General features: G+C 37.7%; 1 protein-coding gene across 4 annotated transcripts in view; it reads left to right on the forward strand.

The window, feature by feature from the left end:
• The window catches only part of prkd1 (protein kinase D1), a 247947-nt gene that overhangs the window by 129436 nt on the left and 94676 nt on the right, over nucleotides 1-23835 (forward strand). For 3 of the 4 annotated variants that reach the window (XM_012851006.3, XM_036150359.1, XM_036150358.1), the window contains exons 13-16: nucleotides 3160-3212; nucleotides 5701-5773; nucleotides 10586-10692; nucleotides 16898-17059. In XM_012851006.3, coding sequence (XP_012706460.1) covers nucleotides 3160-3212; nucleotides 5701-5773; nucleotides 10586-10692; nucleotides 16898-17059 — 395 coding nt within the window. The remainder of the gene's footprint in view (nucleotides 1-3159; nucleotides 3213-5700; nucleotides 5774-10585; nucleotides 10693-16897; nucleotides 17060-23835) is intronic. The other variant, XM_036150357.1, reaches the window with a different exon arrangement.

The following is a 23835-nucleotide window of genomic DNA, read 5'->3' on the forward strand; positions in this document are numbered from 1 at the left end:
TTGATTTTGATACTCTGGGTCACCATTCGATTCAATATTAATATTGATCTAAATGTTTTGGTAATGATTTATTTTGTAAGTCTTCCATATCTAAAAATAAATACATAAATAAATAAATGCTCAATAAATAAATAAGCATACAATGAATTGCCACCAAATTAATAAATGTAGGTAGAAATTAAATTATACAGTGAGACATAAATGTATATATCTCGTTTAATTAGCTTATTCTTTTATTCGCCTTTGTAATAATTACCTTATTTATTTAGTGTGCGTTATAATCTTCAACTTTATTTATTAATTACTTATTTTTTTAAGTATTAATTTATGTGCATGTTATAATATTTTTGTCTGTTTTATTCTTCCTTTGTATTTTTTTACCCTATATATTTCTGTGATGCTATTTATTTCTGCCTGTCGTTTTTACATTTCTGCCTGTCCTTTTTACATTTCTGTATGCATTTCTGCCTCATTATGCAAATGAGGAGGGGCTGTGTCTTAAGGGCTCAACTTCTTCCCATTGGTTGCTTAGCATTTTACTGCGTCGGTCAAATCTACATGGCTTTTCCCCGCACTAAAGCATTGTTAAGTAATGTCAAACTCAGCAGGCAGACGTTCAGTGTCCGACCTTTTTAGGAAAGCTGCTAATAGACTGGAAGAATAAGAACGCTGTACATTTGGGATCTGAATGTTTTTTGTGGTTTCAGATTCGGCTTTTCCAGATCAATAACTCATTGGCGGATGATTTATTCTACAAAACAGACACCTCTCTGCAACCACAGCAAGGCAGACAGTGAGCTAAAACCATAGTTTCCTCAAAACGAGTCTCCCATCGTGCTGGGTGAATTACATTGGGCCCTATGCAGAGCTCGCTTGATTAAGTAATTAATAAATAAAAATGAAGATTATAACGCACAATAAATAAATAAGGTAATTATTACAAAGGCGAATAAATAAATAAGCTAATTAAAAGAGATATATACATTTATGTCTCACTGTATAATTTAATTTCTACCTACATTTATTAATTTGGTGGCAATTAATTGTATGCTTATTTATTTATTGAGCATTTATTTATTTCTGTATTTATTTTTAGATATGGAAGACTTGGTCCTCCATAGGGCAGGACTGGGGAGTTGGGAGTTACAGATTGGCCCACTTTAAACTGCTGGGTTGAAAATGCAATGAAAAACATAGGTATATATTAGTTACAGTGCTAATGTGGTGATTTTTATTTTCAGATGGCCAATATAATATATAGCAACAGCATACAGTATACAGCCATAAGGTATAAATCCACAATTTCCTTGCAACAACATAACTTGCAAAGGTAACTTGAACTGGACAAACTAAAGAACTGGAAAGCTAATAAACCTAAATTTTTCAGTCTATGAGTAACCTCTGCAGAAACAAGCTCTTTTCTGCCACACTATCTATAATCTTATCACTCTTCAGCATTTTTAGCACATCTGGCTTAACTTAATCTTTAGTAGAAGCCAGAAATGTTTGCATTTGTTGCTGCACTTTCCTGGATGGCTTTAATTATTTTTTTTTATCTCAATTTTTAAGTTCACCAGTTCACGACTAATGTGGATATATGTAATGTTGCTCATCCCATTAGTGATTGGAAGGTATTGTTCCATGGAGAAATGATCTGACGAGCTAGAGCCACAGTACCATGTGTGTCTCTTGTAAATAAGTGCCACAGACATTTCTTTTCCTTGTATAGGTTTATGGGACAAGCTTTTCAGATATCCACTGCTTAGTGTCTGCTGTTCTGCTCTGGAAGCTGTTCTGCTCTGTTCTGGTTTATGTTTATTATTTGGTTAAGTAGCTCTTTTCTGCCTCTTGGTTTATTTCTGTTTTGGATTCTGGTTTAGTCTCTTTGTTGTGTTAGTTATCTGGTCCTTGTATTAGTTCTGATTTTAGTTCTGTGCTTTGTTTGTTTTGTTTTATCTTAGGTTTATTTTCTAGTGCCCTATCTGCGCCCTTAATCACTTCCACCTGGTTTTGGTTAATTAGTCCCTTCCTGCTCACCTGTCCGCCCGCCTATTTAAACCTCCCTCAGTTTTCTGTTTGTTGCCGGGACTTCGCTTATGTTTCACTTGTCATCCTGTCATTCGTTGCTTCTGTTTGGTCCTTTTGGTAAGAGCTCTCAGCACCTTGACCCTGTCTGTCTGTAACCCAATCTGTCTGTTTCTACCCAGTTCTGTTCCCCTGTTCGCTGTCAAGTTGTTGTCTGGATGTCTGCTTTACCACTTGTTGGATTCTGTTTGCCTGTCTGATTCCCTCTCATCACCTTCCCTCCAATAAACACCATTAAACTCATGTGAGACCGTGTCTGGCTGAATACCGGGTTCATCTCCTCACAAAACATTATAGCACTCATTCAGGTTCTGCTCTGCAGCCGCGTGCTGAGCAGAACCTGGCCGGAATGGAGCAGAGTAGAAAATGCTTGCTAGTCTCAGTTGAACTTTTGATGTGAATCCAACTTTTATTCAAAGCCAAAAACAATTGCTGTTTGGGCTCAAAGTTGTTTTAACAATTAATAAAGTCAAAAACTAAAATGTCAGGGAGAAAGTTTGAGAAAATACATGTAGATTAAATATATCCGCTGAATGCAATTGAAGTAAATAAGGTAGCACTGAGGGCTCCAGAAATTCTACTTGGAAAGAAGTTACACAAATATATATAATGTTTCTGTTTTAAAAGACTCTCGACACATTTCCTGCTTACATATAACTGTTTTATTTTTCAGGCTGAATCCCCCACAGGGTCTTAGCTCTCCTTAAACTGACAATGCCCACTCAAAGCCCATCAGAGATATTTAAAGCTTCAGTGACGTCAAACTGACAATGACTAATGCTTCCACAGAATCACACAGTGGTCACTTGTCTGACTAAAGTAACAGCCATTTCTCAGGGTTCAAATGTATGATTTACACAGATTAACCTACGGATCTGACATCAGACCACAGAAATTAGAACATTTGTGGTACTTCAGGATTTTAGCTAACACGGAGTTGTGTACTTAGTCGTACTTCAATTTGTGACTGTTAAAAGTTTCATCAGTGGAAGTAATTGGTTTTGCCATGACATAGATATTCTTTGATAATGAGTCAGATTGACAGTTTGGTTTCATTTTTGATTGTATCAACAGAGGAAATTTCAATAAGTATTTCAGTATCCAACTGCCAGATCCAGGAGAATGTGGTAAGAACACACACACACACACACACACACACACACACACACACACACACACACACACACACACACACACACAGACACACACGAGGGGATGTGTTAAAAAAAGTTGGGACCTTGCCTTGAATTTCATTGACTTCCATTCATTTTTAACCCTTTCTATGGCCTAACCTAAACCTAATCAACAACTTAGTTCTAAACCTAACCCCTAGCCAAGGAGTTAGGTTCTCACTTTACATAAAGTCCTCACTGTACTCATAAAATGTGCACAAAATGTTCTGCATCCAAGCATTTGCAATGGAGTTTGATCAGTGATGTTTTTTGTTTTTCCCAGACACAGTTGTGTCAGGGAAAAATAAACAGATGTTTGCTTTTACAGACTAGATCAGTGGATATAACTGGGAATATATATAATCAAATTAAATGATAAAGATTACAATAGAGAGTAAAAGCTGACAAGAACATCACATCTATCTCTATGCAGACATGCACCCTGCCATCTCCAAGGTGAGCAAATATCAAACACATAGAATGGAGATTACTGTGATTACTCACTCAGCTACATGGTTTCCATAGAGACAATGGTAACTAGACCACAAGCTATGAGGAGGAGGGAGAGGTTTATAATATTTTATTCCTTTCCTCTTCGCCTGAGGTGTGATGTTAGGATTTCTGTGAACATCAGCTAAAATGGGAGTGATTAGGAACAGAGGAAATAGGAAATATTATCGCTGTTATTGATCTTTGATACTCTGTTGTGATACCATGCAAGGCACACTGCTGATTTTGGGCCCCATCTGATATCTAAGTAAATTGGGTGAGGCTGTCATTAGGCTGGGAGATATAGGCTAAAATGAATATCCCAATACCATTTTGAATTTTTAACAATAAAATATCAATATAGCATTTTGTTCGACTCTGATGTGCCGACGGACTGATCATTCTTCCAACAATAAAACCAGAACACTTAAACTTTGTAGCTGTTCTTTTACAAAATCCAAGAGTAGAAGGCATTTTTTAACCAGTTCAGTTGCAAAAACAAGACCACATATTGTCCATAACAGAACATTAAACTGACAAACATATCTGAAAAATGAGTCACTAAACAGGATTTAAACAAAACTGTCAGACCAAAGGTTTGACCACACTGATGCACTGCTGCAACATATTTTTGTTTACTTGAGCCACAATGACTGAAATATGTGCTAACAGTCTTACACTTTAATGCTGGACTAACTAATTTGGCTTTTTGAAAGAAAACTGTTTTAAATATTACTTTAGAAATTATAATTGATAATTTTTTTATCTTTGGTTTTCTGTGTATATTTGTTATTCAGCTGCTATAGACCTATTAAATAACTGGATGTTATTGATATATTATGAAAACATTTAAGATTAGATTACAGCATCAGACCAGCAAAAACATTTTTTAGACAGGAAACGTTGGCTTGATAAAAAGTATGTTTTATACCTACTTAAAGGTTTACTTTTAATACTTGTGTACTTTTAATCAGCAACAAGCCTTATTTTAACATATTCTAATTTAGTGAAGATGATAGATAAAATAGATTAATAAAAATTACAGTGTAATTAGGTGCTGATACTTTCTTGTAAAGACAAGAATAAAATGTTTTAAAGTTAGACCAACTTTATATTAAGTTTCACACTGCAACCTACTGCTACATCATCCCATTAGGACCAGCCCCCCACCCCTCTGTTCAGAATTTTTGCTCCACATTTACAAACTCCATTTAAATCTTGTTTTAATATTAGATCATCTGTAGATACCAAACTTGCTATGTTTAACAAAGGGAACCTAGAGTGATCAACTTAGAAAAAAACATTTAATTCCTCCCCCCGAACTGAGGGCTGCTGGGTTTATTAAAATAAAGTTTTTGTGTATTGCTTTAACATGGAAAACCCAGATTCAAGCCGACACAGAGCGTAAATGTACTTAGAATGTTTATCAGTATTGAGTATGGTGACTGACAGGACAGGTCACAGTTGTAAATACTGATGATGGCGTGAGATGACGAAGACTGCAGAACAGGAGAGGATGGTAGGAATGGGCAGATGACCAGATAATGTCTGCAGGATCAGGCAGGCGAACCAGATGATGCAGGCAGAGATAGACTTAATCTGAAGCAGTCGATATGTCCCCAGTGAGGGCAGGGCGAAACACAGAATCCCCAGGGACCACTTGAATCAGGCAGTGCATGCAAACACTAGTTCAGTCAACTAGCGAGGGCAGGATGAGAACAGGTCCAGGTCAGGTGGAATGACTTGATGGTAAATAGTGGCAGCAGGTGGATCTGATAATGGTGTTGAGTGGTGGCTGGGAGGTGACTGAGAAGAGTGGGGAATTAATGAAAAGTCCAAAAACAACACCCAAAAGATTACACTTTGTATCATTTACATTTTTTATAAATGAATAAAAAAAATAATTTTAAGTATTTAAAATATTACTAATCTTGTATTATCTTTTTATCTCTAGGACATAAATTCAGTTTACCAGATTTTTCCAGATGAAGTTCTTGGCTCTGGACAGTTTGGTATTGTTTATGGAGGTAAGATACACACCTAATCAGGGCCTTTCTATCATTTTATATTTTATAAAAGTGAAATCATTAAAGTATTTTAAATGACAAAAGATATACAAGCTTTTTATCTACTATTTGAACTAGGGATGACTACCATTCAACCCCCGGGGGTGCGCGAGTCCTGCTGAATGTAACCACTGTGAAACAATCAGGAAATAAGTTTTTATTTATCTGATTAATAACAGCTTTATTGAGCGCTCTGTTATTGTTACTCTATGAATCTCTACCAAAGTGTTCTCTCGTCATCGGACGCAAATCTAATTAAACTGTTTCGTGTTTCTAGTCCGCGGCGTAAATTGTGAGTCAGACTCAGATTCAGATGCTGTGTTGGATGTTGTGTGTAACTTTATTTCAATTTAATTAAAATTCTGTTCTAATTTTATTTCCATAACTTGTGTTATGGTTGTGTTATTGTAACTGCAACTGCAATTTTTATTTATTTCTTTTTTTATTTCTTTTTGTTATATGTGTTCTGGTCATTTGAGCATGATTAATAATGCTGCCGTTAATATGGCTATAAAAAAAGCTTGTTGCATTTGTTGTTTGTTTTTTTGAACGTGTGGGGATTAGGGGTGCGTCAACCTAGTGGGGACACAGTAGGGGGTGCGCGGCTAAAAAAGTTTGGGAACCGCCGGCTTAGATGGACCTGGTTTCAGAAGAGGGCACCACTGCTCATCCTTAAGCGGCGCCAGACCACAGCAGTTGTAAGAACAATAATTATGGTGGAGGCATGCAAGAACAGGAATGTGAAGCAATCCTAATGGAGTCTGGTGTGGAATTATTATACACTGTTTAGAGTTTATATAGAACATGAATCAGGTGTGTGGAATGAAGTTGATTGCAGAGCAGCAGAGAAGCAGGCTTGCAGGAGCGGTCCATAAAGACAGCAACACAATGACTACCCTCCTTCTGCGCTCCGTCCTTTCAATGCAAAATGTGCCACGTGGCTCGTTGCACAGTACAATATCAGTGTTTCCTTCATCACATTGGTGGAGAAGATCATACTATAATATACAATGTGGCTACTCGACATCCGCTAATTTGAAGTTGTGAGGATCAGTACTTCCTGTTTGATTGTTTTATAACCGCTGTCAGGCCCTCCCAAAAGTTACAATGAGCGATGTTCTCCGCTTAATTCAAGCCTTATCAGCTCCACATTCCAAAAAAGAAAAGGGCTTCAAATTCTGTGTCGAATTACATTGACAACTATGAAGGTAAGCATTAAACACATACAGTCGCTGTTTGTCTAACTAGCTTTAGCTCATATCTACTTTACAACTAATGTGGTCTTGCTTTCTGCAGTTATATATAAAAAGAAAAAGGAAAGCAGTTCCTTTTTTATTTCTTCATTACCTACTAAATTAAACAAAAAAATGGATAAGTGTAGCATTTTATTAAATTTAATTTTGGGCTCTAACATCTCACGTTTATGAACGATATTGCATATACGGCTGGATCCTAAATTTCTACAGTACAATACACAGTGTGTTAACATAAAATAAAAAAAAACTTACCTGGTATAGAACATCTGAGCTTGCAAAGTGCTCCAGACCAAATCGGGTCCGCAGCTGCAGCCTCTCAACTTGGCTCTGCAGCAGTTCGATTCTTTTGTGCAGGGCCTCGTTTTCAGTATGTAACTCATTGGCCATTACTCCAGTTGTCGGTGAAACACAGTAATAGTGGTCAGGAGCAACAAACACCATCTCGGATTCTGAAGGGTCTACATATGGATCTGCAGTGGCAGTTCCCACACACCAGGTCTTTTCTGAGGCAACGAATAGTTGTTCCACTCAAATAACATGGGAATAGCACCCTTTGTTATCCATCTCCTCCTCCCCGGTGTATCTACCTTATGTCATGTCGGTTACATACCCGTGTGTCTCTACTGTGACTAAAGTTTTTTCTCCAGATTTTAGCTAGCCATTGCTGACACACTGCATTATCAGCAGGGAAGCTATCTTTACCTGGAAGTTCTCAAACTCACAACTTTTGACCAGAGGTTAGCGAACGCCATATTGTGCACCTAGCCAATAAGCCCCGCCCCCTCTGTGAAGTCAAAAAAGGGAAAATAAATAAATAAATAAATAAATGCACTGTGTTTCACACGGACTTAAAAGAGGGACGGACAACAAGGAAGAGAGAGCAGAAAAGAAAGTAAGCCAGACAAAGAGGACGGAAGTTTGGGGGACTCTTGTGATCAGAGATCCTGGTCAATTTGTGCAGAGGAGGACAAATCTGTAGACAAGCAGAGAGGCAGCCGGTAAGACAAGCTGTAATGTCTTTGAAATCAGACTGCAAGGTTACCCATGTTCCTCCAGCAGTGCCTCCAGATTTGCCAGCCCATTAACAGCAACACCTGAGTTGCCAAATAACTCACCTGAACTGAAGAGGTGGATTGTGGTAGAGAAGTTTGGCATTGATTGATTGATTGATTTTATGATTGAACTGATTGTTGTGTTGTTGAATAGTGGATTTGGATGTTAAGTTTAACTATTAATTAACTTAGCATCATATGAGAAAGAATTACAACTGGAAGCTATTTATATTTATAAAATTAATATTTATGACTAATATTTATTCGAAATGTAATTTAAAGTTAAAGAACTTAAGTTTAGTTACTTCTTCATTTAACTTTGATTACTTTGTGGGTTTGATTCACAGTGGTTTGCTTTGTATTGTTTATATAGATTATTATTTCCTTTGTAGTTTAAGTGGAATTAATTTAAGTAAATTAACTTATGGATTAGTAATTGTTTATTTTTCTTCTTTTGGGCTTGTTTAAAGGTTTTTACCTGCTTCTGGACCAATTTTGCACATGTCCTGACATTCACTAAATAAATGGAGGATAAAAGGAAGAAAACTGCGTGGTCCTTTGAGTAAAACCCTGTTGATGAATGTCTACATCAATTTATCCATCCCTTTTCAAGTGTGGAAGCTGCACACATTAAAAAAGAACTTGACACCCTCCCTCCTTTATTTTGAATTATTACAGGCTCTGCTATACACTCCCTGCATCTGACAACCTGTCTGGCTCATTTGGTTTCTAGAAAGTGCCGCATTTCGCTCTATCATCTGTCCCAAATAGACTTGAACCGTATTTCTGGCGGAGAACAGAGGAGGGTTTCCTGTCATACAGTAGCACCACGTAGCCTGTGAGAAATGCCTTATCGACTAGAATTGCTTTTATTTGTGACATAACGGAGAGAACGGAGTGAGATAAAAGATTATGTGTAACTGAGGGGTAATGTCTCCTTAACAACCGAGGACTGAGGAGTGGAAAGATGAAGACAGCAGACAGGCCAGATCATGACACTGACTGAATATGAAGCTTTGAATGCAATGGTGTATTTAACTTTTATCTGTAATTGTTAAAGGGTAAACTGCATTAAATGTTTTACTTTGCATATCATGGGATATACCAGGGATCTTCAGCTCCGGTCCTCAAGGTCCGGTGTCTTGCAAATTTTATATGTAGACCTGCTTCAACACAGCTAAGTCAAATAATCAGGGTTTCACACAAGCCATCAAAGCTTGTGTGAATTTTACAGAGGAGGGTTTCATAGAAGATGTCATAGAGCATCTAAGACAGAGCACAAATTTGCCAAGCTTTCATTAAACACCTCTTAAAGGTCAGGTGCTAGAATACATGAGAAGCCTTTATAGAACTCAACACTCAGACCATCAATGCCTGGAGCACTCAGTTCCAGCATGCTCTACAGAGAGGCATGCAACTCCTCCATCTGTAATGGTCAAATACCAACTTGTTACAGAGCCAGAAGAAAGAGCTGCTTTAATACCCCACAGCAGCAGCGCTACTTACAAGTCAATTTCTACAAGCAATGTCACAAAAACATTTGAACCAACTGCAATACTGATTTGAAAATCAATGCAAGACACCAGTTGAAGCTTGTGGGGTGATGGTGGCGCAAGAGTTAGCGAAGTCATCCTGTAACTGCTGGGTTGCCAGTTTGATCTCCCGCTCCAACCGTCTCAGTTGTTGTGTCCTTGTACAAGACACTTCACCCACAGAGGGTCCAGTGGCTCTGATGTATGGCAGCCTCGCTTCTATCAGTCTGCCCCAGGGCAGCTGTGGCTACAATTATAGCTCACCACTGTCGGGGTGTGATTGTTTCTGTGAATGGGTGAATGACTGTCGGTTAAAGTGATATGGGGGTCATCGGACTTCATAAAGCGCTATATAAGTTCACGCCATTTAAGAGGGTGTCACACTGATTGTTTTAGACACAAAAGCAATAAATTGTCAAAAATAATCACCAGGATATGTAGACAGCATAAGACTCGCAGGAGGTGATGTGTGGGGCACGGCCAAACAGATCCGGTGAAACTGGGGCTACAGTCACTTCCAGTCCTCATCAAGATTAAATTGTCTAGTTTACTAACTAATTCTGCCTTTCCTCCAGAATAAAGTTGGATTTGACTGTATTTCTTGTACCTTCAATATCTTAGCTGTTACTTATTGCCAGAAATTATTGACATTTTTGTCACAATGTTGTCATTCTTCATTCATTCATTTAGCTTCTGTCTATTCTTCTGGCTGTAAATACAGACCCTTGGCAAAATACTTTCGTCACAATTTTAGCCTACAAAATTTAACAACCAGCTTTCTGGAATACTACACACGTAAAATTTGAGAGGTGACTTTAAAGCATCCCGAGCATTTGCTTTATTAATTTATCTGTTTATTTATTATTATTTTCTTTTGTGCTTATTTGTGTAATTATTTTTAAAAAGTCACTGTTAATGTTATGTGCCTTACAGGTAAACATCGGAAGTCTGGTCGAGATGTTGCCATCAAGATAATTGATAAACTTCGCTTCCCTACAAAGCAGGAAAGCCAATTGCGCAATGAGGTGGCCATCCTGCAGGTAATCTCACAAACAGAAAAGACAGACAGACTGACTCGATGGACCAGTTCAGACCTGGCATTAACCTGCCCTGGGCAATATCTTGAACGGGCCAAAATACATGAAATTCAATTAAATTTAAATTGAAAAAAATACTTTATTTATCCCTAAGGGAAATTAAATGTTGATGTAATTAATTTTGTCAAGGAGTTATTATAGATGGTGATGGTTGTGGGCAGGAAAGATCTTCTTTAGTGGTCCATTTTACAACCAATCTGAAGAAGCCTTTGACTAAAGAGACTGTTTTTCAATAACAATGTCATGAAGAGGATTTTCAGGATTGTCCATAATTTTCTTGATTTCATTTACTTCTTTGTAACATCATCCCCAGAACAACCTTCTTCTCGGGTTGTTGAGCCTTTTTAGGTCCCTGGCTCTCATGCTGCTGCGCCAACAGATGATGGGAGTTCTCAACAACAGATTTATAGAAGATATGCAGCATCTTGCTGCAAACCTTGAAGGATCTTAGCTTCCTCAAAAAGTAAAGTCTGCTCCTTTTTTGTGGATGGCTTCACTGTTGAGTCTCCAGTCCAGTCTGTTGTCTAGATGAACACAGAGGTATTTATATTCCTCAACCACCTCCACTTCTTCACCCATGATGGAAATTGGGTTTGATCTAATCCCGTTTCTCCTCAAATCTACGATCATCTCCTTTGTTTTGTTTACATTCAAGATAAGATGATTGCTTCCACATTATGCCACAAAGCGGTCCATCAGCTCTCTGTACTCAGATTCTTGTCCATCTCTGCTACACCCAACAACTGCAGAATCATCTGAGTCAGGGGCGATTCTAGGATCTTTAGAGGGTGCTCAGCCCCCAGTGTCGACTGTGATTCCTGGCATGGACTACAGGCTTTCCATGTTTACTCCAGATGTAAGATTCTTGGAGTTGACACATTTTTGAGCTAAAGCTCGTCAAACAAACTACAATATAGGTCCATCTAAAAGCAGTGACAAACAGATTGAAATGTTTTCACTTGATAAAACCTTGTGCATTTGTAAAACCTGCATGATGGCAATAGTTAGACTTGCTATATTGATAAAAGTGAGGAATATTTTCCCTAAAGACACAAAACTAGGGTTAGGACACTGCTGCACAGTGTTTGTCAGCTGGCTGAAAAAAGGGCTGCTATTACTACACTTTTCTTATTGTCGATATATATATATGCCATTATCTCTCTCTCTCTCTCTCTCTCTCTCTCTCTCTCTCTCTCTCTCTATATATATATATATATATATATATATATATATATATATATATATATATATATATATATATATATATATAGTTTCCTTATTAGGAAAAAAAACATACAGTTCAGATGTAACTTTTCAGACAGGCATTCTGAATCCATGACTGCATCTACTGAGCTCATGTTTAGAAATAATTCATTAGAACAGCTGAAGCGCTTTGGACACAGATGCCACATGTGCAGAAAAGAATATAGCTGCAGATGTAAAATGTTCTAATAGAAACAGATCCAAATGGGCAAGAATAGCTGCACTCTGCTTTTTTTAGCAACTAAAAATATCTGTGGTCCCATCATGGTCTGGTTGTGAAACAAAGATGCCCTCAAACTCCTCAGAAACTCCCGACTTGAAGAAGCTCAAAACGAGCAACGATTTTCTCAATTGTACAAGCCGTACAGTGGGGGGAGGGGGGGTTATCAAGGTCCTGTGTATGGTTAAATCATGACTTGTTATACAGCCCGTATTTTATTACATCTTGCTCCTGTGTAGCAAACTTGATCATGGGAGGTGGACACAGTGTTGCCAAGTCCGCTTATTATAAGCGACCTTGGGCTTGTTTTGTTCGAAGGTCGCTTATAAAGTCCGCGAGTGCCGGGTTGTGATTTTTTTTTGTGCTTATTTTTTAACGTAAAGTTGCTTACTTGGGCTTGTTTTTTTCCCAACAGAAACTCTTTTCCTGGCTATTGCATCACAAAACAAGAGCTGTGACCTACTTGTGCTGCTTCTGTGTTACAGAAAGCAAGGGCCAGCAACAACATCTGTGCTCATACACACATATACCTCGCCTCGACTTAAAGGGTTTCTGAGCTGTCTGACTGTGCTGTGCTTTTTAGCCTCAGTGCTGTTTGCCCTGCTCCTCTACCCTCCCCCTGGAGCCCAGGGCTATTGCCAGTGGCTAGCTTTCAGAACATTCTTTTTTGCATAAAGTGCCAAATAAAATCAATATGAGTGTGCATGCGCCTCGACTAGGTGATTGGTGCGTTTAATGCAATGGGATGTTATATAACTAGTCCATAGATGTGAAAAATCACTGCATATGCAAACACCTGACAGATCACAGACAAACTATAAATAACACCAATCTCCGCAGATGATGCTAGGCACAATATTCATCCCTCTGTCTAGCCAAAGTATTGATAAAAAGTTTTCTGCCCAACATGTAGTCTGTACTAAAATATTCAAATATTTTTTTGGATATGAATTAGCTTTTTAAAAAAGTATGAATATCCAATGTATTAATTTTTGTAAAATGTGCCAGGACAACAATTTTATCAAACAATAGCCCCCTATGTACAAAGTTCTATATCTTGAAGGTATAGTGGTCACTTTTTGTGAAAATAGATAGATAATATGGATATGGAACTCAAAGACCAATAAGTTTGTCCACTAAACCTAAAATTAGAATAAATTTGGGACTACTAAAATCTGCCTTTCTATTTTGTGTGTGTTTGTGTGTGTTTGCAAAAACGAAAATGCTTGTGAAAAGTTGGGAATTGTGAATGTCCCCTAAGGGAAGCACTCCCACTATAATTTATATCGGTACTGTGGAGGAACAAACACCAATAATGCTTTCATTAGCATATGAGCATCATGGGGAGGTGCTCTTTTGCACTAGATGGAGGAGCAGCACAAGATTGTGGGGGCTTTTATGTTCAGAACAAATAATATTTCAACCCTATGAGTTGCTACTCATAGGGTTGCTTTTTCGTGCACCTCCTCTTTCACCTCCACTACGTCATACTTCCCCCTCACCAATAATTAAAATGCTAGGTCTTTTTTGACAGGTGAAAATTGCAATTAAAGACTTAAAGAATTAAACCAAGTTTATGCACTATTTAGAAGTGTATGCCTTTCTCTTAAACTGGAAACCCTGATCTATCAAACATAAAGGTGATAGTCTACCCATATCCATACGCAAAGGGTCAAAGGATGGTTTGGTATGTATTGTGCAGTTGGATGATAATATATTTTTGGTTACAACCAGAATAGCAGCAGGACCCAGTGTAAAGCCCTTGTTATCCCTAAAGTGTTGTTACATCAATAATCTTGTAACACTGCCAGTTATTGTGGGCATGATGAGGTCAAAGCAATGACATAGAGCGAGCATTGCCAGTCCTCTTTCAAATTCTCTAATGACCTATTGACACTGGTGAGTGTGTGCCAAAGATAATGGATATGGGTAAGTTGCCATGGAAAGGTTGCCACTACTGATATGTTGCCACCATGACAAAAAACCTTAAAGAAGTTTTGTGCATGTTACAAAAAGCTGCGCAACTCTCAAGCTCCATCAGTGAGCCATTGCTCAAATGACGTCACATTTTTCCTGAGAAAGCCTAGTTTCCCGGCTGCTCAGACAGGAAGAGTGCTAATTAAAATGGCAACAACCTCAATATTAATCATTTTGGAAGATGACCAAGTCTCAGTAGCTTCATTTCAACCTGCTTTCAACCCAGCATAGAACAGTTTAGACGTAGGTTGAAATGTATAGGGCTCAAAATGAAGGGAAAGAAAGTAGTATTAGTCTAAAGGTAGGAGAAGCTGTACTCTCCTCTCTCACAACGGATCACACCCAAGGAAGAAACCCGCTGAATCTGCGTAGAATTACAGCTAATGTTAAGAAAAAATATATGTATTATTACAGGCCTATGTTTTAATTAAAAATAGTCAATCATCACACTGTAATCAGAGACTCAGATCCTATCTCACCTTCACACACACACACACACACACACACACACACACACACACACACAAACAAGATCACTGTGAGAATGAATCGACTTTATCCATGAAAAGAAGCAAAAGGCCACCACACGAAACTTCTATTCATCACAAATGCACGTATTTAGCTGGTATTTATACACACTGGGACTTTTCTTGCTTGTAAAGTAGTTGTGGGGGATGTGGGTTGAGCCCTGCTTTCTTGTAAAAAGGCATCTGTTTGAAAAAAGCGAAGCCCAAAAAAGTGACTTCATGTTCAAAAACAGCCGCAGGAAACCACAACCGCCGACTCACAAATGACTTTAGAGAAAAATAAGCCCAAAGCTGCTTATACTAAGTGGACTATGCAACACTAAAACTTACATAAACACCCCTCATGGATTGTATTAAGTTTTAAAGCCGCTACGAAAACGCAAAAAAATGTTGCTTATCTGCACAGATGCTGCAGTCGCTGGTTTCAGGTCTGGATGTTCAAGTGTTGGCTCCTTACCACCGAGGAACTGTAGAGACTGTCAGAGTTTGGGTTTTGTTTGGTTTTAGTTTTGAACTTCTCTTTATTTAACCTGTTCACTCCTCTGTCACCAGCCAGTAAGCAGGTCAGTTCTGTTCACCTCTCAGCCACCAGTCACTAACCAATCAGTTCGTTCCACTCCCAGTCACCACCCTTCCTTAGATCAATTCCACCTGTTGCCAGCAATTGGTTTTCAACTTTTCACTTCCCTATTTATACCTGTCCACTCTTCATTGCCAGATTATTTTGAGCCATTCGGTGAGTCTAGTCCCGCATTTTGTGTTTGCCTGCCTACCTGAGATCTGACCCGATTTTGCCTGCGGATTATCTGAGCCAGCCTGATCCCTGTTATACCTGATTGCCCTTCCTGTTTTCCTGACCTGTTTCTGCCTCCTGTTATCTGAGCCTGCCTGACCCCTACCTGATCTGTTTGCATACCTGTTACCAGACCTGGATTTGTGCCCTGACTCTGCTCTCGGATTCTGCTCTGGAAATTCTTGCACATCTGTGGTTTCTGGACTACGAACTCTGATCATCCTTCTAGTAACCCTCCCTGTCTGTCTGGTTCCGTAATTTCCTGCCTTTATTAATTAACTGTCTAAAACGTTTTCTGCTTGTCTGGCTGAATTTAGTAAACTCCTTTCGGTTAAAAGCTCCCTTTGTATGATCACGATCATCATATCGCTAGTCACTCGGGCAAATACCAACACAGCAGCTTTGTTGTTGCCATATTATTGTCTATCGAGGCACTATTCAGGACAGATCTGTTATCAATTTGACTCATGCAAGTAAACTATTGAAGCGTTATTGCTCTGTTTGTACGACCACAAGGTGGCCTGACGCATGTGTCTAAATTTAGTACTTTGTCATCATTTCAGGAATGCCCTGATATCATGATTTTGGACTTTTGTTTTTGTTTTGGAACATTTTGGACTGATTTTATCAATCAGCTCTGTCATCTTTCATCCACCAGTCACCATCTAATCAGCTACCACTCAGCACCTGGTCAGCTCAACCTGCTACACCTAATTAGTGCCCACTCTGCTCACCTGTCTCACAGTCTTTTTAAACCAGCCTTAGCCAGCCTGTCCTTGCCAGGATGTCTCGTCTTATGTCGCTGCATGCATGTTGGTTCCCAGTGTCTTCCTGTCACTCTACCAGTTTGATTCTTTGGACCTATCCTCGCCCTGCTCCACTAGTTCTGGTTAACTAGTGCTTGTGTGCACAGCCTGGTAAAAGATTCTTCTGGGTTTTTTTGTGCCTCGCTTTGCTTGTTCTGGGAACACATCGAGGGCTTCTAGTCAAGTCTGACTCTGCCGGCAACCTCTGCCTTCATCTCCTGGTTAGTTCTGGTTCTGTCAGCAAAACCTGGTCAAGTCTGGTTCTGTCTGCTACAACTGGTCAGATCTGAATCTGCCTAGAACATTGCCTACTTCACAAGTCAACCTCTGCATCTCGTAGTCAGCTTGGCAAAGAAGATTCTTCAAGATTCACCCAGGTCCTTATACTGCGTATAGCTTTATGTGGCCTGTGTCTAAAACATGCTGACAGCATCCTACATGTATGTTAGAGAAATAATTGTTATGCTTATGAGTACATACCAGTTACTTACAGAATGGGTTACAGAATGATGTGTTAATTCCAAAGGAGAGTTAAATGAATTTTTTTCCCCTTTTCTGTCAGAGTTTGCACCACCCAGGCGTGGTCAACCTGGAGTGCATGTTTGAGACACTGGAACGAGTATTTGTGGTGATGGAGAAGCTCCACGGAGACATGCTTGAGATGATTCTGTCCAGTGAGAAAGGCCGGTTGCCGGAGAGAATTACGAAGTTCCTTGTCACACAGGTAATTTTTATTGCTATAGTTTATAAAATGATAATCACAAGCTGTAAATAAAGGGGGTCTTTTAAAGCTCTGCATTAAAAAATAAGCGAATCAACAGGTGAAACTCAAGTATTTCTATTGCAAACATACCTACAGCTGTTATGAACCTTCCAGGCCAAAGCCACCTTTTTTTTCCTTCCATTCTATCTACTTGTTGTTGGGTTTTACCAGAAGAAAAATGCATCAACACAGCTGATAGCGTTGCAGTTTGTTATTTTGAAAATTCTGCTTCTTGTGCACTGTTCTCTGATGTGAATGAAGAAAAAGCAGTGACGTCATTCCATTTTTCAGTGTAGCTCCCATGGTGGGGGTTTTACATGCCCTATTTAGTCTTAATCGTACCAAGTAGAAGGAAATAAATGAAAAATTATTGCCTCAGAGTTTTATAACATCCTTTTATAGAGGATGTTAGAAAGTCAGCCATTTAACTGTAGTTGCACACCACGTAAGCCGATGTTTACAGGTGTTGAATTTCCCACAGCCAGCCTCTTCCTCAGTCTGTTGGTGATAGGTGCAGTCCAGGGACCGAGAATTTCATAAGATTTTCTCTTCATCTCCTCTTTCTTGCAAGAAACGTGTCAGTAAACCAATCCAGTGTTCTAGGTGTGCTTGATGTGTTTGCAAATGTTTTGTTCAAATAGATCATCTAAACTTTGTTTAAAATCATTTAGTCACTTTTTCAAAAGTGAAAATACACACCGTATGATCTTGCAACGTATGCTTTACGCAGTAAGTAATAAATTTAGAAATATTTTAACTTTGTAAAGAACTGCTGTCTGTATTACATAAAATGGTTGTTGAGAATGAGCAAGAGAGTGAGTAAGTGAGCAAGCACACAATCAGAATACAGAAATGGAAATCAAACATCCTTTTATTTACAAACACTTATATTTTCACACAAGTAGTTAATTTTATTTTCACATAATTCTGAAAGTCTGTACATTCGTGGTATATTTGTATATAGTACTTTTGGTCTGGTGGAATGCTACCTATGCTGTATGATTTGGAGCTTGACACGTTTTTCTACAGCGTCAGTGGTGTTTACATGCAGTTTTAAGTTGTTTTTGGTGACTACTTAAATTAAGAGTTGAAAAATGCTGACAACCCTTTCGTCTGGTCTTTCCTTCTTTCTCCATCATCACTGTCGCTGAATAAGAAACCTTAACTTTGCTTAAATGGCAGACTTTAGTGTTAACTAGGAGTCCACACTTTGATGTCACCACAGAGCGTAGTACTGCACATAAACTGCAAGTCTGCAAGTGTTAAGCTTTAAAATACCACTGTATTAATTTTATACATGTGTAGTCCAAACCCAAAGGGCTGTACCAAAATTTTCATACATATTTGTGTACTATTACATCCCAAATATGTCAGTATATGATAGATTTTCAGTATATTGGAAAACTATAAAAACACACAATTTTACAGGTATTTCCACACCTGGCGATGAAAGCAAAATAAGAAATACATATCAAATGACAGTGGATATGAATAAAAATATTTATATATTAAAAAAATATTAATATAATTAATGAATAGCACAACATATGCTTATGGGATCCAGATTGCTCTATTTTTTTAGTTTTTTGGTTTATTTACAGTTTTTAACTGTATGTAGTGTGGTTAGGGTTAGGGTGGACAACATTACCCGAAAAGCAGACAAACCCACAACATAAAAAAGTCTGCCAGTTACAAATTTACAAAATTTGACTTACAGAAAAATGTGTCAGGAAACGTACTATTGAACCCAAATTTAGCCACACACAGAGCCACGTCTTAAAGTCTAAGTTGCACATAAAATGTATTTTAACGCAGATGCATTCAAATAGTCACCAGAGTAAATAAATGTATATTATATGTGAATTATGTGCGCCGTTTGGAAGTAATTTCGATAAAACTTGCTGTATATGCAAATGAGCCCGAACATTCCTCAACGTCGGCAATAACACTGTCTGCTAACACTACGACTTCCTCGCTCGTGAAGTGTGAATTGCATAAAACTCTTTTGACACTGCCGGCAATCCAGTCCTTTCACGTTTCTTTTATGATTTTATCCCATTTCTTTCGGAACTTTTGATCCACCGGCCAAGTATGTAGCGATACTTTCTGGCCTGCACTAGACAGCGGTGAAGTTGGTTTGACATTGGACATTCAAGCTCCGCGGAGTCAGCCGAGCACTCTTGGGAAACAAAAATCAAATCAGATTTGTTGATGGTTCCTAACTGTTCCATCACGTATGGGAGGAGGAAGCAGCTGAGAGACACTGGCCGAAATCGGAGTCCTTCAACCGGATCAACCGTGAGCTAGATCCCGCTGACTCCGGGGAGTCAATATCAAACCAACTTCACTGTGGTCTGCACTAGGCCTATAAGCGACACTACAGCCACTAACTACGCACCTAGAAGGCATTTTATCTTGTGATTAGTTCGGCAATATTTTTATAAGCGCTTGCTCAAAGTACACGTTGATCCGCAGATTTGGTGTGTGAAAGAAGATCCCAGAAAACATCCATATATATCCTGGTTCGCCGTACCGGTTGTACAATGTAAACAATGTGTGTTTCTATGCAAGTTCGGTTTGCGCGTTCTTGGTGTTCTTGAACTGACGTCACACTGTCGGAAATGGCCGATCGTAAACGGAGGCAGCACTCAAACGCGAAATACCATAATCGGTGTAAAAAATGTGCGATATTTCATATTTAAACTTCATTTGAACACTTTTGATACATGAAAATTCAAAGTTTACCTTGTTCTGGAAGTTATTCAACGGTTTTCAGGATATTTTTTCGGTACAAGACATAGACTTTAAGAGTTTTTATTGAAGGATTGAAAAATGGAATAGAGAACCGGAGGCTGTACCAAACTGTAGCAGGCGTGTGATGATGGCTGGAGCTGGACGGCAGAGCTTAGGCTTGGTAGGTGCAGGGAGCGGAGGCTTGGCAGGTGAAGACTGCAGACGCTGTCATGAGAACACTGAAACGATCCGGCAGGGAATGGTTCCTCTTATTCTTCTTTTTGTTTACTGGCAGATTGCAACCTTAGCTTTTAGGTGCATACCGCCACCCACTGTACCGGAGTATGTAGCATGGGCCCTATCAATGTAATATTTATTTTATTAATATCTACATCTACATATATACCTGTATATATCTACATGTCTATATTTATATCTATAAATCTATCTATATTTACATATATCTATGTATATCTATATATATCCATAAATACACATATCTATATATATACATACATACATCTATATATCCATATACCCATATATATCTATCTATATATATATATATACACACACACACACACACACACACACACACATATATATGTGTATGTATATATATATATATATATATATATATATATATATATATATATATACACACACACATACATCTATATACCTTTTAAATGTTATAGTATAATCCTATATTAAGATATTTAATAACAGCTTTCTGGCTTTATTTCCTCTATCCATTGTAATCCTATAATTATTTCCATCATTTCTGCTGTGTATATACTGACATCTGATCAGGTAATCTCCTCCCAATACTTATCTCCATCATTGGAATGTATATTCCTATACCTACTTTTCCTTTATCATCTTTAGATCCATCTGTATATAAATCTAAATAGCTATAATATTTGGTTTTTATATAATGATTTTCCATTTGACCTTTCCTACTGTTTACCCACTCTTTCTTTAATTCCCTTATATTAAAATCTATCTCGACATTTGGAAATAACCAAATAGATATATTACTTATAGGTGTAGGTGAGTTAAACCATTTATTTCCAATTTTATATTCTTCTATTTTATCTTTTATTATCCATCCAAAACCTTTACCTTTAAAAGAATTATATTCCCAACACTCATTTATAACACTTTTTGTTATATTTTCATTTCCACATCCATATAATCGACACCAATATGTAACCATGAGTTGATCTTTCCTTAAATCTAAAGGCACTTCTCCTAGCTCTACCTGCATTGCTTTAGTTGGTGTTGTTCTCATTGCACCAGTACAAATTCTCATTGCTTTATTAATCACTCTTTCTATTTTCATTAAATTTGTTTTAGCTGCTGCTCCATATACATAACACCCATAATCTATTGTGGATCTCATTAACACCTTATAAATATGCACCAATGCTTGCTTACTTACTCCCCAATCTTTTCCTGCTATAGTGCTCTCATGAGATTTATGATTTTCTTACATTTCGTCTCTACTTTTTCTATATGTGTTCTCCATGTTCCTTTTTGATCTAGCCATATACCCAGATATTTAAAATGACTTACTGTCTCCATATTGTGACCATATAGTTCCAAACTCTGTTCATCTATCTTTTTCTTTTTTGTACATATCATATGACAAGATTTACTTGACGATAGCTTAAAACCTCATTTATATGACCATTTTTCAATTTCTCCTATTGTCTCCTTTATTCTATTTCTTACTATTATGGGATCTCGTCCTCTTGTCCAAATGGCCCCGTCATCAGCATACAAAGCTGATCCAATCCTTCTATCTAATTTCATAAAAATATCATTAATCATTATATTAAACAATACTGGACTAATAACACTTCCTTGTGGAATTCCATTATTTATTTCAAATTGATCTGAGATTTCAGATCCTACTTTAACTCTAATTCTTCTGTTAAAAAATCTAGAACCCAATTATAAAATCTACCACTAATTCCCATCATATTTAATTTAATTAATAATCCTTCCCTCCACATTGAATCATAAGCCTTTTCTATATCTAAGAAAACAATGCTCATTATTTCTTTCATTTTAAATGCTTTTTCCATTTCATTACTTACTTTCACTACAGCATCCATAGTAGAACGGCCTTTTCTAAACCCACATTGATATGGTGCGTATATTCCTTGTTTTTCAAGAGTATAATTTAGTCTTCTTACCAGTATTTTTCCATCCATTTACATAAATGCGATGTTAAGGCAATAGGTCTATAATTTCCAACTTTATTAGGATTTTTCCCAGGCTTATTAAATGGCAATATCAACACACTTTTCCACCTTTTTGGCATTTGACCTTCTTTCCAAATTTTATTAAATAAATATAATATAATCTCAAATAATTTGTCAGGTACTTTCTGAAACATTATATAACTTAACTTGTCTTCTCCTGTTGCACTATTTCTGACACCTTTTAACACAATTTTTAATTCATTCATATTGATTTCTGTATCTAATGCATTTTCCTCACTTTCTTTGTGAATAAATATATCTCTATTTTCAACTAGTATCTTCTCCATATTCTGTTTATGATTATTATCTAAATGGTCCCCGTTATGCACACTAGCAAACTTCTTTCCCAAAGCATTAGCTTTTTCCTTATCTGTTATTGCAATTATTCCATCATCCTCTAATACTGGTATTTTAACAAATACTTTACTCCCACTCATTTTCTTTAACATTGACCAAACCTCTCCTATTCTAACTTCACCTCCTATTGCAGAACAATAACTTCTCCATGTATTCCTCTTACTGTTCTTTATAACTCTATGAACTTGAGCTCTTTTCCTCTGATAATTAATCAAATTTTCTTGACTCAAATTTTTCTTTAACACTCTAAATGCTTTATTACGTTCTTTAATTGCTTTTGTACATTCATCATTCCACCAAGGTATTCTTTTTTCTTTTCTCCCAATTGATTTAATTCAATTCAATTCAATTCAATTTTATTTATATAGCGCCAAATCATGAAACATGTCATCTCAAGGCACTTTACAAAGTCAAGTTCAATCATATTATACAGATTGGGTCAGATTATACAGATTGGTAAAAAATGTCCTATATAAGGAAACCAGTTGATTGCATCAAAGTCCCGACAAGCAGCATTCACTCCTGGGGAACCGTAGAGCCACAGGAAGAGTCATCTGCATTGTACATGGCTTTGCTGCAATCCCTCATACTGAGCAAGCATGAAGCGACAGTGGGAAGAAAAACCACCCATTAACGGGAAAAAAAACCTCCGGCAGAACCGGGCTCAGTATGAACGGTCATCTGCCTCGACCGACTGGGGTTACAGAAGACAGAACAGAGACACAACAAGAGAAACAAAAAAGCACAGAAGCACACATTGATCTAGTAATCTGTTCTACATTAGATGGTAGTAGCGGGTGAGCCGTCTTCTCTGGATGATGTCACAGTTAACAGAACGCCAGACCAGGTGTACCTACTATGAAGAGAAAAGAGAGAGAACAGAAAGTTAAAGCAGAAATGACAACACATAATGCATAATTGAAGAACAGTAGAACTCAATATAGTGAGAAAATTAGATCCTGATATACTCCAGTAACCTAAGCCTATAGCAGTAAAACTATAAAGGTAGCTGAGAGTAACATGAGTCACTAGTTATAATTTTTGTCAAAAAGAAAAGTTTTAAGCCTAGTCTTAAAAGTAGACAGGGTGTCTGCCTCACGGACCAAAACTGGGAGTTGGTTCCACAGGAGAGGAGCCTGATAGCTAAAGGATCTGCCTCCCATTCTACTTTTAGAGACTCTAGGAACCACCAGCAGACCTGCGGTCTGAGAGCGAAGTGCTCTGTTAGGAACATACGGGGTAATTACAGCTCTGATATATGATGGAGTTTGATTATGAAGGGCTTTATACGTTAGAAGAAGAATTTTAAATTCTATTCTTGATTTAACAGGAAGCCAATGAAGGGAAGCTAAAATTGGAGAAATATGATCCCTC

This window comes from Fundulus heteroclitus, chromosome 19, assembly GCF_011125445.2.
Source record: "Fundulus heteroclitus isolate FHET01 chromosome 19, MU-UCD_Fhet_4.1, whole genome shotgun sequence".
Taxonomy (NCBI): domain Eukaryota; kingdom Metazoa; phylum Chordata; class Actinopteri; order Cyprinodontiformes; family Fundulidae; genus Fundulus; species Fundulus heteroclitus.